General features: G+C 36.1%; 1 protein-coding gene across 1 annotated transcript in view; it reads right to left on the reverse strand.

Moving 5' to 3' along the window:
- Positions 1-1,383: 1,383 nt before the first annotated feature.
- LOC149807579 (DNA-directed RNA polymerases I, II, and III subunit RPABC1) overlaps positions 1,384-19,291 on the reverse strand; it is a 49,743-nt gene continuing 31,835 nt past the window's right edge. The window contains exon 8 of the mRNA XM_089968284.1: positions 1,384-4,304. Coding sequence (XP_089824410.1) covers positions 4,239-4,304 — 66 coding nt within the window. The 3' untranslated portion in view covers positions 1,384-4,238. The remainder of the gene's footprint in view (positions 4,305-19,291) is intronic.

Below are 19,291 nucleotides of genomic sequence, written 5' to 3' on the forward strand. Positions count from 1 at the left end.
AGATATTGAAATAGCACCAAGTACAGTAACCTTTGGGGCCTCTATTAGTATGTAGGCAAAAATCTGGCCAGACTTGACACCCCCTGTACACATACATGCTAATTTTACCCTCCACCCCCAACTGCAAACATATGCTTGATGCACCTTCCCCCCCCCCAATTCTTTAGAATGGTCTATATGTAATCCACGCAGAAACCATAAAGGATTAATAATATTAACATGTTTAATAAAACATAGTCCACTGATGTTGAATGTCTGTCTGCATCAAAGAAATAAGCTGCGTATCTTTAAACAGTTTGTCTAATGTCCACTAAAATTCAAACGCCAACTGAACCCAGTCGAACAGGTTACATATTAGACAAATTATTATCGCGGTTTCACACACACCCATTTCCTATGCGCACGTACATTATCAGTAGATCCCCCCATATACAAGCGTATGCATTTTGGTTACCCCCTCCCCCCTCCATGCATACATACTAAATGGGTGGCCTCTTACCTGTCCTTGAAATAGCACCAAGTACAGTAACCTTACCTGTCCTTGAAGTAGCACCATGTACAGTAACCTTACCTGTCCTTGAAATAGCACTAAGTACAGTAACCTTACTCTCCTTGAAACAGCACCAAGTAACCTTACAAATCCTTGAAATAGCACTAAGTACAGTAACCTAACCTTTCCTTGAAATAGCACCAAGTACAGTAACCTTACTTATCCTTGAAAAGGCACTAAGTACAGTAACCTTACCTGTCCTTAAGTAGCACCAAGTACAGAAACCTTACCTGTCCTTGAAACAGCACCAAGTACAGTAACCTTACAAATCCTTGAACCTTATCTGTCCTTGAAAGACAGAAGCAAACTTTCAGTGTAGGCATTATCATTTTCTGAAATCTTAAAATATATCTATAAAAAGCATTAAAGGCTCGATTTAAAAAAAATATAGTGAACCTCTGAACCCAAATCAGTTCTATCATTCAGATATCAAAATAAAGAAAATCGCAGGTTCTTTAAACATACCCAAGGTCATAATAACAATAATAATAATGAGGACTTTGTATAGCGCCTAATCTTTAGAAGCTCTAAGCACTTTACAACATTAGACAACATCTAAAACATATATAATGATATGATTACAAAAAACAAACACCATGAAATTAGAAAACATAAAACAGGCTGAAAATATTTAAGGTAGGAAACATTATTAAGTCTTTAAGTTTGTTCTTGCAGTCGAAATAGGTGAGTTTTAAGAACACTCTTGAATGAGATCACTGTGCCTTTGTGTCTAAGTCCAGTGGGCAATTCGTTCCACATTGCAGGGCCATGGTATGCAAAAGAACTTCAATTTGCTGCCTAGGACATGGGAAGAAAGAATGGATGAGATGCAGTGAAGTTGCTCATATCTTTTTTATTGTTGTACAGATCCTGATGCCAACACCAGATCTAGTAGAAGAGCTCCCCTCTACGTTATGAAGGTGAACTACATCAGCATACAAAACAAAGATAAAGTAAAAGACAATCGTAAAATCCTTAAAATACAAGGCCCTTCTTAGTATGAACACCATCAGAAAGGATATCAGGAAATGGGTTGTCTTGCTCATTAAAATTTTGTACAATATTATGATTATATGAAAATCTAGTATAAAAAAAAATATCACTGTTGGGTTGTGGCCACAAACGATTTTCTTCAAATGGGTTGCAGTGAAAAATCTTTGAAAACCACTGCTCTAACCTAATCTACATCCAAGAACCTGATGGGAACAAATAACATAGACCCTCCACCCCCCGATGCCTTTTTTTTTATACTACCCAACTACACCTCTTCATACACAAGAGTTTTAAAAAAATCCAGACTGCACTGTAAACATGGGTGCACGTTACAGAGGGACCTTAAATAATTAATAAAAGTAAGAAAATTGGGCAATGGGGTAACAGATTGTTTAATGGCTGATTATGTTTTTACGAATGCATTGTGCATAATTGTCAGTAAAAGGCTTTATTCTAATTTGTTGACTTTTTGTAAAAAAAATACCTTTATTTTCAAAGTACCTAATTTTTAAAAGATCACTACAAGCAGTTTAAACAACCAGCTTATGTATGCCAAAACAACGTGTATTATATCACTGCTTTATGTTGTTGCTGATTCACAACAAAACACAAATCGTTTTATAAAAAACTAGGGATGTTTATTTTGTGAAACAACCACCATTGTTCTACTAGCATAATAATGATGCCATGATTTCATTCCAAGTAAGAGTGGCACTCCTTCTCATCCTTGAAGAAATCTCTGAGTGCCAAAACCAGGAATTTTAAGTTCACTACAAACTCAAGAACTTGCTTCTCCATAATGAACTGTATCCTTGAAACAAAGCTTTTTGTTAACCAAGTACTCATTTCACTTGGTTGCCTTACTATCTTAGTAAATTAATATAAGGTAGTGTAATTAATTATATAATTATAATTACATAATAATATTTTATAAGTCTCCAACTTAGCAAGCTAAATAAGTTGACCTGACACACAACCATAACTGCTAACTCTTATACAGGTGGATTTTTCTGTACATAAATTTTGTTTTATTCCACCTTGTTAATTTGATTTGATACAAAAGATGCCATTAACATGATAATACAAAAGCAAGTCTTCTTTTAATTGGTTGTAACAACACAATAAGTATTTCAGAAAGTCGAAGATAAAAACACTGTTAGCACTTAATTAGGAACATTTTTCACCTTTTTATTACAGGAGAGCATATTGCATTTATGATGATTATGCTGAAAATGAATTAAAAGAGAGAACTAAAATGCAAATTTCAATTGACAAAACTTATTTGATTGGTATTTATTATTCAAAATGTTGCCACCAGTAGGCAATAGTGACAATTATCACTGATTAAAATTTTGTAGAATACTGTTTTTATTACAGTGTACTGAGAATGTTCTTTGGAAAGAAAATTAAGCAAAAAAGTATGACTTATTGTCAAAAGATGAGAATTCCATAATGTTGACTAAAATTTCTAAGTACTAATCATAGTTTATGACAATAAAATGAGCGGTATACCAAGGATTGATTTAGCAATTTTTAGGGACCTATTTTGGGGGTGTTTTTTATTTATAAAAATGTGATCCATGCCTGACCCTGCATGATAAGCGGGTTCACAAGTTATCCATGTGAAAGTTATCTAGGTAGTGGTGTATTTTATTTAGTATGTGCTGGGTTATAAAGTAAAACCTTGTGGAACAGCCAGTGCTCAAAAGTGAACTCTTTAAACTGACCATATTTCAAACTTAACTGGTGCATACTGGACAGCTGACAGGAAGGGGGGGGGGAGAGGAGCAATAAAGTGGTTCATACTGAAAATTTGGGGGTCTTTTGGGACCGGCAACAATGGAAAAAAAGGGGTTCTTGACTGTGTAACATGCACATACAGTGGTCTTATGCACACCTGCCAACCATTTTCAATGTTTGTTTCAATTTTTAAATGAAAATTCCTGGATAATTAAGAACAATATTTGGTGAAATAATTTTGAAAAGGAGTTTTCTATGTGGATGAAGATGGGGTACAACTACTTTGGCACCAAGACAGGAAGACACATTAGGACTGTATGCTTTTTCCTTTCAATCAATGAGTTATCCATTCCAAATAGGTTGCCAAGTTGCACTGACTATACTGTCAGTAATATTTTAGTAAGCTTTTTATTTTTAAAAAAATCTGGGTGTGCAAATAACTAAAGATCAAACTATTATTTAATTTTCTTAATTACCTACAATCTGCAAGATATAGTAATAAAACAAGTTCTGACAAAATATTAGATAGCCAAAAATAATGATATATTCTGCTGAAGAAAGCTGCATGAAAAATTTGAGGCACAAACGAGTAGCGGGCCATTGCAGTACTTATAAAATAAAAAAATTTATTTTTCAAAAGACAAAACCTTCTAGTTTGGAACAGCCTTTACAAATGCCTCGTATAAAACTTTAACATTTTTCTCATAATCCAAATGAGATACCATTATATCATGATTCATCTTACACATGTCAAAATATATCTGTTCTCAGTTTATCATCTTGACAATACTGTATATAGCCAAAGACAAAAATGGCTGCTCAAGTTCCTGTTTGCAATTTACATATTTAGATCTTTAAACATCTTCCGCAAACTAATATGCAATCCAGATCTTAAATTTGAACACCAATGTCCAGAAAAGTGATGGAGAATATCCACATCCAAAAGGAATTATATTCACACACACAGTCTATAGCTGACGTATCTCCCAGCTGTCTCACTAGGTCTAATGATCTTCACAACCTGCAAGTAAATGGAATACATTTTCAGTTGCTGTATCAAAGGCTGAATACAATTTACTTCACATAAATACTATGTTCCATCTCTTCAAGTTCTCCTTCAAGACAGTTGGCCACCCTTAAATGTGAGCCAGCTCATTTTGAATCAAGGTATCTCTCTTCTTAGGATACTTTTTTAAACAACAGAAAGGGTGTTTCATGGGGGGTTGGGTTATCACTTTATACAGATCCAAGTTAGAGATGTCTTAACTTTGAAAGTACTGCATGTAATTAAGTACTGACTAGTATCCTCCTGACAATGTTGCCAGAAACTCTGTACAGCTTAGAAACAAACAGTTTGGAAGAAAGATTTAGAATTTTGTGGCCTTTGATAAACATAAATTAGAGATGAATGGTTAAGGTGGTGCATTATATTGTTTTTCCCCCTCAAAGTTGTGTAAAAAACCCAAACAAATTACATTAGTAGCAGACAAAGAATCTATCCCATATTTAGTCACTAGTGGTAATATATAGTCAAATCAAGAACCTACTCTTTGTGGAATGGGATCCGAGTCAGTCAATTAATGCACTGGCCAAGGGTGACATCTATCAATCACCAATCAAAGAACAGAGATTCCAATAGACCATTAACCAATGTATTGCAAGTGTGCAAGCAGCAAAGCTCAGAGGTAAAACATTGGATTTGTACTCAAAGGGTCATGGGTTCAATACCCACTCAAGACAGCTTGGATCATCTACCTTGGTGCGTCCTTGAGTAAGGCACTTAGCTCCGATATATCCTTGGCACGATATAGCCAATAATGTGTTAAAAATGCCTTGAAGACCAACAAGAAGCAATCAATTGTTAGCCAGGCATGAATCTTTGTGTAACTGTCTGGATGGAGAAAAGCCTACACAGCCAAGTAGAGCCAATAAATAGAAGTTACTATAAAACATGAATAGATTTCACTCCTTATAAATTGTGGACTTATCATTCAACTGTTGTGAAATTTCAGAATATACAATTCTGAACCTTGTTTCAAAAAATGTAAAATTTCTTAAAATGAAAAATGACAATTTGAAAGAAAGTGACAAACAATTGAACTGGCAGGACATTTTTGATTCTTCTGATGGTTTAAATGGCTAATCTCACCCTGAAATAATTGTTGCCCCTCAGGATGTAATTTCCTATCCTGCCCACACACATGAACGATTATCTAAGTCCACCAAACAGAAAATTATGGCGATTCTTGCTGGCTAAACCCATCGTCTAGTATTTACAGTTCCCTGCACTCAATGTCTCAGCTAATATTGTTCGACACTTTATTGACAATGAGTCAGATCCCATTGCAAAGACATTGGAAAATCAATGGACAACTTCTTAAGGCAAATCAAGTCATTGTACTGCTTAATTCAAACCTGATGGGACCAAGCTTGGATTGCAGCCTGAATGTCCCCCAGGTATACCATGTTGACAGTTAACTAGATAACAAAAATCTGGAGTGAAGGCAACCTAATCCTGAATATGGATTCTTCACACTGCAAATGCCACGAACAAGTAGCAAACAAAGAGACTATGGATGAATTAAAGCTGATACTTTCTTGGTAGAAGGAAGATTACTAAATTCTTTGAGATAATCCTTAGTATTGAATTGGAAAAATTATCTTTTTAAGCCAAAAGCACAACAAACAGAGTGCTTGGAATGAATGGACAAAACTGCCTGTTTTTCAGTGCAAATCATGATTGTATAGACTGATACCAATATTCATTTTAAAAATGTTACCTGTCCCTGACAGAGCTGCTCCCAAAACCATAATGTAATCACCAATTACACAGTTTGCCTTAGCAAATGTAAACATGAATTAATACACAGAAAATATATTCAGACTGAAGCAATCTTGACAATCAAAATGTTGGACCATTTTATAGAGCATAAAAGAAAGAAAGAAAAAAATAACCCAAAACAAATCCTTTTCTATAAAATCAAGGTACAGGTACTATCATAAATTGATATCAGTCCTTTGATGGGACTGATGATCTATATGCTGAAAAGAATTTTCAGGAATTCAAGACAATCTAATTTTTTCTTCTTAGTTGCTGCATGTTGAAAGGATTTTCATATTAGCTGCAATGGATCTCATATTGGCATCATTTTCATTTAGTATCAAGAAAACATCATTTAAGACCAACAAAAATCCCATGTTCATATGACTATCCGCTTCGTAGCAAGATTTTCAAAATGGCCACAGTGGCAGCCATACTGGGTGTGCAAGTGGCACAATTTTCATTGAGGACCAACACATCACAAAAAGTATTCGGGTGAAAACCCATAGCAATATTACTTATGATTCAGGAGTAACTGTAACATTTTTCAAGAGGGCCACTGTGGTAGCTGTATTGGACATGACATCTGCAAAAGTTTCATTTAACACCAGCATCATAAGAAGTCTTCTCCTGAAAATCTCACATCAATATGACTTTCCATTTAGGAATAGCAATAACATGATTTTCAAGATGGCTGCTACAGCTGCCATACTGGATTTCAGATCAGCACCAATTTCATTTAGGACCAACTAGACATCCTAAGTCTTTCGGTGAAACAAAATGTTGACATGACCATCCATTTAGAGGCATCAGTGATAACAAGATATTGGATAGGGCTTGAAATTGATGCTAGTTACAATTCTGATATGCCACTAAACTGTTAGCAGGAAAAATGAACTACAAGTTTCTTGCTTCTGTGTGTGTGTGTGATTTGGATTTTTAACATAGCTTTAACAATTTTTCAGTCGTATCGCTATGATATCTGCAGTGTGGCAGTCTTATAGTGATGTCCAGCACTGGGGGCATCATACCACATACATGTATCATCATGTCCCACCCAGTCACATGATCCACACACCAGGCTGACCAGTCCTAACAATAACCTATTAATGCTGAGTGTCAAGTGAGGCAGCTATAAGTCTGATATTTTTTATTCAAATGAAGAAATATGCTAGTGGAAATTAAAAATAGCAGGATTTTTGCAAGTTTAAATTATTACAACTATCTAAATGCTGATAGTACTGAAAAAGGTTTATTTCAAGCCCTGAATCATAACATCTGTTCAGAACCTACAAGTCTCCTTCTTGAACTGCCCCCCCCCCCCTCCAACCAGTGACTACCCTTTTTATATGTCCAAAATTCAATGTCCTCTATGAGTTTGTGTTTAAAAGTACTCCTCTAGGGCAGCTGCCCCTATAATGTGGTCAGTGGCTGGCATATCAATACAAAAGCTGTCAAATTTAGCCCTTGCAAGCAGCCACATAATGGTTTTTATGGACAGAAATCTCGAATATTTGTTGATATCTAAAGTCAACAAACTTACATTTGTTCAAACATGTTGATAAGGTGACTTTAATCCAAACAAATTATTATTCACATCTGTGTGATCTCCTTCAAAATAGGTCACCTCTCTTATAAGACCACTTTTCTAATGCAGAACTGGTGGCTTTATAAGTGGGGGACTACTGTAGCTATTATCACTGTCCACCTTTTAGTAGCCATATTTCACTGGGTGAAGTCACAGGGTTTTAGTAACCTTGGACTGACAGTCAGCAGAACTAGTTACAATCATACTTCCTGCAACTGTAACCAACTTGAAGGACAATTACAACTGAAACCCTCTCACAAAATGCATGCAGTCAACTATTATAATCTACTCATTTACACATGCAAAGGACAGCTTAATGAACCTATCACAAATCAGTGTACAATCATTAATAAGGAAAATTGACACCTGAATAAAGATATTTGTTCCGCACTGCTCTGTATGCAGGTTAGTATGCATGATGCATGCAAAATCTATGTGATCATGACTTGATTTTGTACTGTGTGATGCCTTATCACACAGCAGCACAAGTAGGTTATTTAGTGTTAGGCACAAGAGTAAAGTGCCAAGTCCAAAATAAAACACAGCCAGTGGACTGAAGCTCATCCGTGCTTGTAGTTGCAAGTCTGAGATGCAAATCATGAAGCCACAGCAATTCCTAGTTGGTAAAGAAAAACATGTAACTTGTAAATAAAACATCAGCTGTAGGTCATAGTGACTCTGTTTGTAATTTAATGGTGTAATACTAACAGAGATGCACTAAATTCTCTAATTTTTTGACAGTAACAAGAAATGATCTTTAAACACAACGTTTCACCACATTCACTAAGTATTTAATACAAGTCACTGGGACATCTTTTTGCAGATAAAGGTGTAATATTTATTTAGATGTATCCCCTCAACAAGTTTCATAAATTTAGATATAATACAATGCATATAGCATGCCAACAATGTGTGGTTGTGAACTAAATGAAAAATGTAACCAAAGCCAGTCTAAAGTGATATATAGGTCACAGTGACCTTTGTTGCAAGGATGCAGTACTTAACAGCATGTTACCATCGAGTTTCATAATTCTAGCCGGAGATATTAAACACTATTACATACAGATCACAGTAACCCACTTTTGTAATGAGGTTTCAGTATTCACTAAGATGCATCCCCTCATCAACTTTCACGATTCTAGGTTGTAGAGAATGTAGCTGCATGGTCATGAGTTAAATGCTAAACCTTAACCCAAGCCTGTAAACTGTTAGAATTAGTTCACAGTGACCTTCTTGTACCTTCTCATGAGCACTACTTGAGAAATACAATGAAAATACAACATTACAAAGTCTATGAAATGTGAATCACAGTGATATACTTTTGAGATGAGGGTGTCGTGCTCATAAAGATGCATCTCTATGCCATGTTGCAGATTCAGATTCCAGATAGAACAGTATGTAAGCAAGGTACCAGAGATGACATGTGGTCATAAGCTAAATACAAAATTGTAATGAAGAATGTACAAATAATGTATATGAATGTAGAAAGTAAGCATCCTTGCTGCCCTCTCAAGGGGGTAAGGGCCATACAACTCATTCTAATCAGCTGCCCACAAAGAAGAATGATAAAGATGCAGTCAGGCATTACATTTGTATAGGCTTTTACATCTGTATATTATGCCAATACCAGGGGACAGTGTAATAGCTCTCCATTCACTTTGTAGATGTGAAATAAAAATAATTTTTGCACTCCTGTAAGCAACGTGAATGTGAACATTGTGCAATAAACACTGTTATCAATCATAGCATGCCAAGAAAAGTGACAAAATTGACAGTTCACATTTTAGTTGCTAAACTCCACTTAAAACATGCTCTATATAGACTGACTTTCAATCTTTTGGGTCTGGACTCATATACAGAGATATCTTGCATAAAACTGTACTATGGATTGTTCATATTTGTAAAGCATTCAACACAAAATTTCCAGGACTGGTATCTAAGCCATATTGTCTTTACATGTATATGGACCATCTACTTGTAGATAGTTTTGAAAGAAAAATTAAGTGGCCCATGGGTCAGAGATGCAATGCACCCCATTTTGGTTTGTGGGTAGGGTTTAGGCTTATGAAATTTGAAATTAATGCATATAAGAAACTTAAAAGCTGCAAGTATTATTTTTTTTACACATTCAAAGTATTACTCTCTTTGATAAAATATACTGCTAAAAACATTTACCTGGCAATTCCTAATAATCAGTGCTAGTAGAGGTTTGGGATAAAATGGGACTCAAGTTTTTTGGCATAAAAAGTTTCACAAATATTTATACTGACTTAGGTCCAAACAGTTATTTATACAGTACATGTATTTCTTCCTATTTGTAATGATACTAATTAAAAAGCCATTAAAAGCTACATGATCATCGAGATGGAAAGTTCATACTACAAAGAGGATAGTGTCATATATAACATCATTGTAAAAGAATTTTCCTTTAGAAAATAAATAATGAGGCAGTCATAGCATGGACAGGCAAGTTCTCAGCTAACCTTGTTATCACCTGTATCAGTTTCACAGTTGCTTTGTCAAGTAATTTTCTTGTCAATTTATACAAGAATTGTTGGTGTTAGGTTCTCAATTTACCCAATGGGTGACAAAGCTATAAAAAATTAATATTTTAATAAACTGAACTGGATCTCAAACAAAAGAACTCGTATTTCATAGACCCAAAATAAGTCTAAACAGAAATGAAATAAATTAATTTGATGAAACTTGAAAAGACTATACCATATTTAAATGTATATAATAACCATCATGGTAGGAACCCTTACAGCCTCATTTTTAATTGTTCAAATAGCCATTATAGCAAAGAAACATTGTCTAGACAAGAATATATTTGTTTTACACATGAAAAAGATTTGCTAAATTTATACGAAAATCTGTGATTCCTTTTTCTTCTGAAGCTAAATTATATCTGACAGAACATACATGAGTAAAGGTTTTGTACACACCTGACACCTCCAATGTACATTCTATCAGGCATGATTACCATATATACACACATGCAAGGCAGATCCAACAGCAGTTTTGGCTCTGTGCAGATTATTAAAAGTAGTCTGTAGAACAAACAACATAGACCCATCTGCGAATGCATTATGTGATGGCAGATCAGGGACTATGTTCTCTGCAGTTGAAACTGACTTGTACATGAGTATATATGGTACGCTTCATGGGAGACAGCGGCACAAAATCTTCACCTTTGAGATCACAAAAGGAAATCAAATCATATTCTTAGAGTTTTAAAATTTATTTGCAAAAGGAAAAGTAACTGTTTTGCAAACATTTCCAATCCTTCTTCTACATAAAATGAATGTCCATCGCTGACCGCTCTGGTGGCCTAGTGGTTAGAGCATCTGCCTCAGATGCAGGAGGTCGTGGGTTCGATCCCCGGTCGAGTCATCTCAAAGACATATAAAAAATGGTGCTAACAGCTGCCTCGCTTGGCGCTCAGCATTAAGAGGTTAGTGTTAGTACTGGTCAGCCTGGTGTCAGGATAATGTGACTGGGTGTGACATCATGCTACATGTCTGCAGCATGATGCCCCAGTGCTAGACACCACTATAAACTGTTACACTGCAGACATCGTAGCGATATGACTGAAAGATTGTTAAAGCTAAGTTAAAAATCCAAATCACACACACACGTGTCCATCACCTGGTTTAACTGATGTAGGCTTGAACAATGAATGCATGAGAGAGACTGGTGGCAGAGTTCTTATTTTCATTTAGGTCATTTTGACAAGATTATTATAAAACAGTTTCTAAACTTGTTTTCAGAAGTGAGAAGAAACAGCTTTTCAAAGACGTACTGCAGATCTAAATTTTGTTTTACAACTCTGTACCACATATGAAATGATATATCTCAGGAATTTGAATTTTTTAAAAATCTGTTATACATATCAGAGTTTTTATTATCCACATAAATTTTGCTTATGATGACAATCTGATTAAAATCAGATCTCCATTCATGAACTTTTAGCAGACATATCTATGTCGCATCTACATAAAATAAATGTCCATCACCGACCGCTCTGGTGGCCTAGTGGTTAGAGCATCTGCCTCAGATGCGGGAGGTCGTGGGTTTGATCCCTGGTCAAGTCTTACCAAAGACTTACAAAAATGGTACTAACAACTGCCTTGCTTGGTGCTCACCATTAAGAGGTTAGTGTTAGTACTGGTCGGCCTGGTGTCAGGATAATGTGACTGGGTGGGACATCATGCTACATGTCTGCGGCATGATGCCCCAGTGTTAGACATCACTATAAACTGTCACGCTGCAGACATCATAGCGATATAACTGAAAGATTGTTAAAGCTACGTTAAAAATTCAAATCACACACACACACATGTCCATCACCTGGTTTAACTGATGTAGGCTTGAACAATGAATGCATGAGAGAGACTGGTGGCAGAGTTCTTATTTTCATTTAGGTCATTTTGACAAGATTATTATAAAACAGTTTCTAAACTTGTTTTCAAAAGTGAGAAGAAACAGCTTTTCAAAGACGTACTGCAGATTTAAATTTTGTTTTACAACTCTGTACCACATATGAAATGATATATCTCAGGAATTTGATTTTTTTTATATCTGTTATACATATCTGGAGTCAGAGTTTTTATTATCCACATAAATTTTGTTTATCATGACAATCTGATTAAAATCAGATCTCCATTCATGAACTTTTAGCAGACATATTTATGTTGCATCTCCATAAAATGAATGTCCATCACCGACTGCTCCGGTGGCCTAGTGGTTAGAGCATCTGCCTCAGATGCGGGAGGTCGTGGATTTGATCCCTGGTCAAGTCTTACCAAAGACTTACAAAAATGATACTAACAACTGCCTTGCTTGGTGCTCAGCATTAAGAGGTTAGTGTCAGTACTGATTGGCCTGGTGTCAGGATAATGTGACTGGGTAGGACATCATGCTACATGTCTGCGGCATGATGCCCCAGTGCTAGACATCACCCACGACCTCCCAAATCGGAGGTGGATGCTCTAATCACTAGGCCACCGGAGCAGTCCTGTTTAATGTCAAATGGGTTGAAAATGTGAATATTATTTGCTGATTTTATAAATGTTTTACAAGGGCATCCAGAGCATCTTTGATAACTTTTATACCCTACTTGCGATGGCCGTTTCAAATAAAAATGGGTTGGGGTGATTACTGGAAATTGATACACTGTAATTATATGTTATTACATGCATTGCTATAAATTTCCCTAGTACTAGACCCCAGCCCAAGGAGATTATTCCGTCCTTTAATTAATAATAAGGAGGTCTAGAATAAAAAAAAAGCAACACTTGATCTTAGTCTGAAACCTTAGTCAACATCCGACAAATAAAATATCATTCTTGTTTTACTTAGACTGAGACTGAGGAGGGAATTCAGTACAATAGCAGGTAAGTATGACATTTAATTTTACACCCAAAAAACTACATTTTAATAGCAGTAGTTCATTACATGCTAAGATTGTGTTGATGATTTTGCCAGCCCAGTGGAAGGCTGATGGCCTAAAATACGCAGTCAATTTTGAATGTGCTGTCAGTTGGATCCCCTAGTATAGACTGGAGGAAATTCTGAAAACTTGGCAGGATGAAACAATTGGGACCAAAGCATAAATGCTATCATTCTGGTACGACACTGATCGAAAGTAAAACAACAATGGAGTGAGAGTGCCAGAAGGTGGCTTTCATGACATCATGGAGGCTTAACCCGAAATCAAAGGTAGAAGAGGGGACAGACCAATCTTTCTGGTCATTTCTTGGCTTCAAAACATCTTCTGAGTCCTCTGGAAAGCCTTTACAAAGTTGAGAGGATCCAAGCTTCAGATGATCTTGAGGGTTCTGGATCCTGCTCCAGAGGAATAAGGTAATAAACCTCATTTACCACCTTATATATCCTCTTATATATAGTCAACACCTCCACCTCCTCTGACACCTGACTTGTTGGGTGTGATGAAGAAGGCCCCAACAAATGAGAAAGACCCCAAAAAACTGACAGTTCCTTGTCCGTATTCTGCTAACAGGGTGAGGCAAGACTAATTTGCTGCTTCAACCTCCTGGGAGAAGGGGGCTTTATGACTAGGGGTTTGCTGAAGTAGGGTGGTGGTGGTGGTGGACTAGATTAACCTGTTGATACTCTCTTCACTGAGAAAGGGACTGATGATTTCCTCTCAATGCAGGATGTGTCAAGTGTCAGTCCCCCATCCAATCCCTTGATAGTGATGTTGGAGAAGGCAAGGATTGTCTAGTCCAACATGATGCTACAGTAGGAAAAGGTGACATGACCAATTTATCACTGTGTCACGTTGCCTGCCCGTGATTACGTAAGTCAAGAACAAAGGAATTGGTTAGAAGCCATGTATATATGTTAGACCCTGCGGCTATAGTGGTCCTGTTCATAATTTTTACAAGAGCCAGCTTTGTTGGGTGTCAAAAATCACATGTGGACGTTGAAAGCTTTGTTCAAGATTATTGGCATCTTAAATCTCACCACAATGACAGACGGCTGGAGCACTGTCTGCTAAGTTGAACAGAACAGGGTAGAATCTATATCCAATCACAACTGAGAGAGGGTGTAGTCACCATTTCAATCCGAATCTGAGTAATTTAGACTAGAAACTTCAGTAAATGTGAAACATTGTGCTGGAAAGTTAAAGCAATAACTCTGGGAAGCCACTCATGAATTGGTGGGAAAACTTAGGAAATTCTAAGGAAAGGCAAAGCTTCATAAAGATCAGTGCGTTATTTGTTCGACTGTTGCAGAATATTACGGCACTATAATTGTAATTATGTGCAGTACGTATACTTCATTACTAGAATCATTAGTACGTAGAATTACCTTTGTAGTGTTTAATTTACATGCGTATTTGAGAAATGAGCTATGATTATGTAAAAAATTATGTAGATTACTAGCTCGTGGTTAGAATTAATATTGTAGTTCACTGTTTGGTTACTTTGTAGTAAACTAGTGCATTTATTCATGTGATATTCTAGATTTTGCAACTGTTGAATTGAATTGTAACTGTGGAAAATGGTTGCAGTGTATAAATGGATATTTAAATATTTGTGTACACTTGTGGGAGTGTTATGTACAGAAATGCATCTGATTGCAGTGCTTTTGTTCAGTATAATGAGATTAAGAATATATATATTGATGTGATGCAATTTATTGATGTATGTATGATAAGTAGTTGATACCGTGCTTTTATTACAATGTTGTTTACCATACATGAGCGTATGGGTGATTCGATGTGCATGAATGCGTGACCGAAAAATGTAATAGCCTTTATCTGATGATTGATTGTTGGTTTAGTGTGAGATGAGATAGCTAAGGAAATCTGCTAATGTTCTTGTGTTTTCACAGGAAACTTTTAGGGGACAGACTTCCGGTGTGGTTTAGTCCTGAGTCTCTAGGAGAGAGACAGAATAGAGACTAGTGGAGAAGTCGATTGTGAATCGAAGGCTAGTCGGAGAGCAGAGTCAAGAAGGAGGAGGAAAAGGAGTCGAGGAGGAGGAATTGGAGAAGGAGCAGTCTAGGAGAAGGAGTTAGGAAGGAAGTCAGAAGGAGAGAAGAAATTGGCAAAATAGGAGATATACATGAGTAGAGAACAAGGACAGGAGGAAAAGCGATCTCACACTATAAATCAAAGGATGCAACAGGCTATCACTTGGTCGAAAGGAAGAAGAGTGATTGGGAAATTAGTATCATTTGAATATTGAATTGTATTAAATTGTTATTCTTTAGAATTTCACCTTTTGTGTTCTCAATAATCTAACTATTGGCATTGCTGACTGGGGGCTCGGAGCCTTACCTCTATCACTAATTTCACTCCCTACAAAATCGAGCCTGGGGTGGGACTTCTATGGTATATTGGGAGCACCCTTCCCCAACCCTACCAAACGCCACACACTGGATAGTGAAAATTTCCCAAATCCATAACGGTTGAACAAGAACACTGAGAAGGGAAAGATGTTGACATGATCCCTTACCCTAGACAGGTCATAAAAACTCAAGCCCATTCCCCATAGGGATGAAATGGGAAGATTGATCGGGGGTGGGGGGGTGGGTGGGGGGTGATAACAACAATCCCTCACCCAAGACCAGTGATCAAAACTCTGAAGTCGGTCCAAAGACAGGAGTCTGGTGTCCATTGTTTGAGGGATGAATAGATGGAAGAAAAAAAAGAAACACCACTTCACTAGTGAGGTATTCAAAATCCTCAAATTCAATGAAAATGGAGACAGATACACATAAATAACAAATGAAACATAAAAAGGAAACAACAAAAGTTTAAATGATGAAACATTGAGTACCCGAGAAACACTTGTAGAAATGCAAGAAGTCCAAGAAAATGAAGGCTGATACGCTGATTGTTGGAAGTGGACTAAGGTATCAGATTGGGATCGTGTTGCTTTTTTATTCAATACTTCCAATTACTAATTTCTAACTGTAGAAAAAATAATCTCCAAGAACAGGAAATGAGATAACGAGACAACACTAGCAGGTAAAATATATCACTGCTATTAAAATTCTGTACTAAAAAGTGAATGAACAGAATCAATATTATTTTAAAGGTTTTCATATAAACATCATAGTGTTATCATGCACTGGAGGCACATAGGAATCCTCATGTCTGTTCTTCCATCCATAAGTTTATTTCCATCTCTTTATTCTTCTGTTCATCATCCAATATTGTGGACACTACATATAGCATTTTTTTTAATGATTGCTATGAAACATGGCTTCACGTGTGGATGTATATATCCACAAATCACTTTGATCCCACGACTTTTATTCAAGTTAAATTCCTTTTCGATTGCACTGAATGCAGTCTATAAAAAATCGTCAGAAGCCAACTAGTCATTATCTGAAGTTTTGTTTATCAACAACTCACACCACTCCTACAATTTTTTTTTTTACAGTTACTGACTTTTTGTTGTAGCATGAATGAATGGTATGCGAATGCAACTACTTGTTGTCTCATGAGTTTTTGATGGATTGCAGTAAAACTAGTTATATGTGCATGCTGACAAATCATTCTGCTCCTGCAACATTTCCAACAGTTACTGCTAGTTTTTACTTGCAACCGGATGCAGTGTATGACTGAATCTTGTGATCTAGGTTTTACTTGCACCTGGATGCAGTGTGACTGAATCTTGTGATCTAGTTTTTACTTGCACCTGGATGCAGTGTATGACTGAATCTTGTGACTGTTCATTTAAAAATAAATAAAGCTCTCTTCATCTTACTGATAGAGTGTTAAAATAATACCTTGCATAGCTACCTACTTACAAAATTACTAAAATTTCATGCATCAAAATCTGACCCAGTAAGCCTTCCCCATGCGCATCCTGGAGTTTTTTTGTGGCAACAGTGATATAATGAAAATGGTTTTAAGCTTATACCTACCTCCAACCCCAGCACTAACCAAAAAAATTTTTGTATTCAGCCAGTATGAGACCTTAATGTCTTAATTACAGTATTCCACTATATATAAGCTGGTTCAGCAGCTTGGAAAACATTAGTAGCACATGAAGCATGAATTTCTACAAACTTTTTACAGTTTAAATAAAGAAAATTTTATCCCATATGTTTGACAATGAAGATTTATTCACTCAAGTAATGTACTCAACTGGAAGTTGACATTCCACCTGGTAAATTGGTCTGGTTTCACTGTTTTCTTCATGATTTCTAGATGGTTGGGGAAATTATTTCCCCACATAAATGTTTCTAACTGGAAACTTGGCCATCATTTTGAGTGAAGATTAGACCAATTAGAAGCAAAATTTCAATGCAGTGAATTGCTAACACTGGAAGTTTTATTTGATTTAGAAAAATTTCTAAATGGAACTGAGACCAATTATTGGATCAAACAGACTTATGAGAAAACAATCTTTAAAAAAATGGCATTTTTGTGAAGTTGAATTTTTGGGGAAGGGTGAGGGTTAGATGTATGACTGAGGGGGATTATAGTACATTGCAAAGGGTCTCACTCATTACAATTTTCTCAGTAGGACCTTAAACTATCTCCAAAACTTTCTATCTTGTTGATTTTACCTATTTTACTAAATCCTGAAAAACAATTCTTTCTTAATAAATTATTTAATAATATGCACAGTCTCTTGCTCATAACTGAAGTTATCCAGTTCCTGTTCGTAATAAACCCAACTGATCACAAATACGGCTTCAAGAGTGGAAATGAATTCAGATAATCTGAGGCAAGATCACTGAATTAATATGTATGGATGTCACTCATTAAATTCATTCAAGAGCTTGATGATAAAAGTATATATTCCAAGTTTCATCAAAATCAAATCAGAAATATGGCTTCCACAGTGTAATGAAGTTAACCAAGCAGATGCAAGACAACAACCTTAATATGCATGACTCTCACTCATTACGGAACCTTGATGATGTAAGCCTATATTTCAAGTTGGATCATAATATGATCAGAATATATATACTTAATATAGGTGGATCTTGTTCATCACTGAACTCAACAGGATCTTAATGACATAAGCATATTTTCAAATTTCAGCAAAACTGGATGAGAAGTGTGGCATCCAGAGTGTTAACAATCTCAGCGAATGTGATGCACGATCACTTTATTAGTATGCAAGTATCTCACTCATTATTTATCTCACTTGTGACCTTAATGATATGTAAGAGAAATATTCCAAGATTGATCAAAATCTAGTCAGATGGCCTCCCAAGTGGCCTAACATCCTGATAAGTTTCTTCTTCATCCTTTAGTGAAAGCCATCCACAAAGCTTGGTAACTGTAGGTAGTTGAGAACTTGGTCACTGTGAAGGAACTAATTTTCTTCTTTCAGTCTCAGGGCCTCAGGTGGGCTTGGTCTGTATGAGTTTAAGTCTTCACTCAACCAATGTGGGTATGTGCAAAAACCTCTTTCCATGGGTTGATGGTTTGTCCCAGGGTCTTTCCAAATTCATCCTCCACCTGAAATACTGGCTGCCATGTATACCCTATTGTTAAGTAGATTTGATTTAATTTATATTTAATTTAATTGTCTGTTTGTAAGTTTTAATTCTTCTATTCCATTACTTGCTATTATAATGTAACTTATTTACTGGAATAGAGTTTAGTTCTGACTGATTTTTTTTTCGTTTTTGACGTAAACATCTTTATAGAAACATTGTATCTAATGCAGACCTAGTTCCTGACCTTGATTCAGAACCAGTGATAGTTTGTAGTAAACAACTTTAAAAAAAATATTAAATTCTGTCTCCCAGTAAGATTCATAAAGTTGAATCGTGGCGCATGTGACAAATAACATGTAGCAATTGTTTCAAACTCTGGTTTTTCCAGAGGACTGACTCACATCCGGGCATCTGTTTTGCATTGTAGCTAGATTTATTACTGATGTTTTGAGAAATAATAATTATTAGTGCCTTAACACTTGAAGTTAAAGTGTTTTATGTTGTGATCAGTTTTTGGGCTAATTATTTTATTTTCTTCAAATTACTGGGATTCCAAGAGATTGTTTTTCCCTGGAAATACTTGTGCTCTAAATGAATTCTTGGACAAGGACAGTTATCAAAATTTACACAGAATTCAAACACTGGAATATTATTTTTT

This window comes from Sinohyriopsis cumingii, chromosome 1, assembly GCF_028554795.1.
Source record: "Sinohyriopsis cumingii isolate HCF-2022 chromosome 1, ASM2855479v2, whole genome shotgun sequence".
NCBI lineage: Eukaryota > Metazoa > Mollusca > Bivalvia > Unionida > Unionidae > Sinohyriopsis > Sinohyriopsis cumingii.